Source organism: Akebia trifoliata, chromosome 11 (assembly GCF_017979445.1).
Source record: "Akebia trifoliata isolate Shusen 1 chromosome 11, ASM1797944v1, whole genome shotgun sequence".
Lineage (NCBI taxonomy): Eukaryota > Viridiplantae > Streptophyta > Magnoliopsida > Ranunculales > Lardizabalaceae > Akebia > Akebia trifoliata.
This window is the reverse complement of record NC_141385.1, coordinates 44,952,980-44,956,574: the sequence shown is the minus strand read 5'-3', so window position 1 is coordinate 44,956,574 and position 3,595 is coordinate 44,952,980. Positions and strand designations below refer to the sequence as shown.

The following is a 3,595-nucleotide window of genomic DNA, read 5'->3' as shown; positions in this document are numbered from 1 at the left end:
ATGTTCAGGAATCATAGATCTATACTCCTCGAGATACAAAATTGCATTTTTAAAAAAAAGTGAAATTATGTATCCCAAGGAGTATAGATCTACAATTCCCAAACATGTCACGTCAGGAGAAGTCAATTGAGTATGCCACGTGAGGTACTCAAGTTATCACGACTCAAAAAAAAAAAAAGAATCCCCATTTTTATTTCTTATCAGAAGATATTTTTCCTCCACCTTCAAGGACAAAAGATTATTATTGGGAAGTCCAAAATCATTAGAGCTTTAGGGTAGATAAATTTAGGAATTTTGGCAAGAGGTTGAAGACAATGTAAAATAGGGTAAAAGTAATTTATCCTAAAAGTTGAGGGACTCGGAGATGAATTTTTGGAGAAAGTTTACTAGAGATTAATTAACAAGGGCATTTAGACAATTTTGTGTTAATCTTTCAGTGTGGACTAGATCGAGGAATATCTCAAATATTCACCAAATCCTTGTAGGGACACCTTGTAACAAAATTCTAATTACAAACGACAAAGGGGTAAGACCCCAAGTTACTCATTCAATACTATGCCACCTAACAACCACATGAAATCACTAAGAAAAATCCATGTCAGAGGCATTTAATTCCCCACATCTCTCCTCTTCAAAACCTCACTTCACCCTCTATTTTTGAGGTTTCATCTTTCATGGTTCTCTACCTACTTTTCTCTTCTCCCATTTTCAAGGCACCATTTTAAATTCATCTTTCTGTTCTTCACTTTCTTTTCTTCTTTGGGTTTTCTTTCTGTTTCTATGGGTTTTCTTTTCAAGGTTTTTGTTTTTTTTTTTGTTGAAGAAAGATGAATGAAGATGGATCTTCATGAGACTGAGAAGGTCTCCAACTTTCAACTTTTACCAACTCATTAACGTTTCTCAGAAGGTATTTATTACTTACATCAATGAAGGAAGAGATCCAAAATTACTTTTATTGCATTCTTTGTATTTATATTCTTTGATTGAGATTAGAGAGAATTGGTTTTATTGCACCTTCTTTAATACACAACCCTTTCCAAAAAATTCAAAAAATATTAGAATCTTATTTAATAAAACCATCTCTATATTGTCAAAGGAAGCATTGGATTTGGCTTAAGAGTTACTACAATGGGCACCAAGATCAAAGGGATTTACAAGAGTTTCAAATTCATCTCTCAGATCTTTGGTAATAGTCCTATCTTTTATAATTTCTCTATTTTCAATGTTTCATATTTTGGTTCTTATTGAAAAGAAATGGATTTGTTTTGTAGTTAAGGAGAGAGAAATGGAGATTGGATATCCTACAGATGTTAAGCATGTGGCTCATATTGGGTGGGATAGCCAATCTGCTAATTCACCCAGTTGGGTACGGTTTTCTCCCCACTTGTTCTTTGTTTCTTATGTTTAATTTGATTAGTTTTTTTTTTTTTTTTTTTTAAGTTTGAAGATTTATCTAATTAAATATGTTTTTTGCTTTTCATTTTGGGTGATTTAGATGAACGAGTTCAAGACAGCTTCGGATTTTTCAGCATCATCCCTAAGTAATTTAGGTGAATCAAGGGATCCTAGCTATATGACAGCTATGTCAACATGGTCTTCTCAAGGTATTTTTCTCTGCTCGAGATGAAAATAATATAAGTTCCTCAACGATATCATCTATGTTTTATTCCAAATATTTATTTTTCCTCATTAATGTATAGTCATTACCATTGTCTTTTATGGCTTATTATTCCAAATATTAAGCTATATCTTGGTTTGAATTTGGGTGGGAAAAAAAGAAATCGACATACAAAGTAGAAAATTTGCCATTTTGTGACTTGCATGCCATTTGAAGCGAAACTTGGCCTAGTCGGCTCGATTGGAAATTTTTTTTTTTTTGACGACGAGGGGGTTTGAACTTACGTCCGAAAGAGCCAAGGCATATGGGTCCCTTCCTCGGGCACGTGCAACACCCGCACATCACAAGCACTGGGTAAGTGTGGGTATTGGATTTTGGGTAGGTTGGTTTCAAAATTCGATGGAACCAACTCATTGAATCAATTTGGCAAAACTCGACCGAGTTATTTGCTCCATATAATATTTTTGTGGAGAATAAAAATTAAATATTATAATTATTTTTAAATTTATTATATTTTTATTTGAATCATCCAAGTAAGACTTGTAAATTTTCTACTTGAATGTACCCAAGGGATGTGCTATGGTGGGTTTAGTTTTTGAGTTTTAAAACTGTAAGTTTTGAAGTTATCCTGGTGAGCATTTTGATCTAGATTCCTTAAATGTCTATTGAAGTAAATACATTTTTGTATCATTTTAAGGATATTTTTGTCAATTTAAAGAGTCCAGATGCTTTGTCCCTTATCAGAGAATTGGTTGCTCTTTGTCACAAGACATGCTTGCCTTAATCTGATGAAATGGGGGAATCTAAGGCTGGCACTCCAACAGCCTATAACCCTAATAAAGGTAGAAAGAATATGGGAGAATTGATTCAGTGTACAGCCGGAGTAGGTACCCTTTGGTAGGCCTATCAATGGGCTGATCGGGTTGGGCCAATTTAAGCCCAAGCCAATCCTAAAGAGGTGGCATGGTTTTGACGTCTCGTATCATCCACAAACGAGACTGAGTCGTCTCGGAATGAGAAAAAGTGAGCTGTGATTTTAAATCTCATTTGATACGTTTGACTTGTCTATTTGTCTCGTTCGTGAACAATACCAAGACGTATCAGACAAGTTGTCTCGATCTCGAACGAGATTTAAAATCATGTTTCTTGGTCCCCTAAAGATAACTTATCATTTTAATGAATTATACCAAGATAGAGTAAGTAGATCTCAACTTATTTTCTTGTTTTGTCTCTAGATAGTTTTACTATTTAAGTGATCTTTTTATATATAATCTTCAATTATTACAACTTATTTGAATCATCCACAGATTTTGAACAATCCATGGCACATCAATCTGCTTCTGAGATCTTCAAAGATTCTCCATCTACAGAACTTCCCAAGGTTCCCAAGAAGCACAAACGGAAAAAGACCGGGTCATCACCGTCATCCTCATCGTGGCGAACCTCAAGAGCAGCAAAATCAAGAACTTCATTTGGTACCACGGCCCACGAACTGGAGATAACACCAAACATACAAGAAGTAATACCATAGAAATGTTGTAATTTATCTATATTTGGGGGGGATGGGAATCTTGAGCAGGCTCATTGAAAAGGGCTAAAAAGAACTGATGAAGAGGTTGGATAATTACATTGTGTAGATTAAAAAGAATTTGATTTGTCATTTGTGAAATTAGCTTTAATACAACAGCTACTGAAGTACTCAAGTTTAATAATTTAGGTGTTGTCTATTAGGCCTGTTGGGCCCGCAGTTTAGGGCCGGATTTGGGTTTAGCTGACTTGGGCTGCTGGTTATAGAAAGTCCAAGCCTGGTTAGATTCAGTCCATTGATAGCCATAGATATTACAAGAAGCATAAGCTTACTCCTACCAAAGTTAAAATTCAATGTGAAAGATTTAGATTGTAAAAAATTGGACATTTTTTTTTCCAGGTGAGGATGGGTTTAGGCAGATGAAGCAGAATTTAATGATTAAAAGAAAT

The 3,595-nt window shown here is 34.7% G+C and overlaps 1 protein-coding gene across 2 annotated transcripts; it reads left to right on the top strand.

The window, feature by feature from the left end:
• The first annotated feature begins 567 nt into the window (after nt 1–567).
• On the top strand, nt 568–3,278 carry LOC147392006 (CRIB domain-containing protein RIC10-like). Of its 2 annotated transcripts, none has more exons than XM_086417471.1 (5): nt 568–907; nt 1,101–1,186; nt 1,272–1,366; nt 1,496–1,604; nt 2,926–3,278. In XM_086417471.1, the coding sequence occupies exons 2-5, from the start codon at nt 1,129–1,131 to the stop codon at nt 3,147–3,149; spliced, it is 486 nt and encodes a 161-aa protein (XP_086273597.1). In that variant the 5' UTR covers nt 568–907; nt 1,101–1,128; the 3' UTR covers nt 3,150–3,278. The 2 variants fall into 2 exon arrangements, with proteins under 2 accessions (XP_086273597.1, XP_086273596.1); XM_086417470.1 differs by having other exon boundaries at nt 570–907; nt 1,097–1,186.
• Nucleotides 3,279–3,595: the final 317 nt, after the last annotated feature.

Bases quoted from the DNA above. Each gene is read 5' to 3' on its own strand.
- LOC147392006 (XM_086417471.1), top strand. From the start codon at position 1,129: ATGGGCACCAAGATCAAAGGGATTTACAAGAGTTTCAAATTCATCTCT. The intron at 1,187-1,271 runs GTAATAGTCCTA...TTTGTTTTGTAG, and splicing joins ATTCATCTCTCAGATCTTTG to TTAAGGAGAGAGAAATGGAG. The intron at 1,605-2,925 runs GTATTTTTCTCT...AATCATCCACAG, and splicing joins GTCAACATGGTCTTCTCAAG to ATTTTGAACAATCCATGGCA.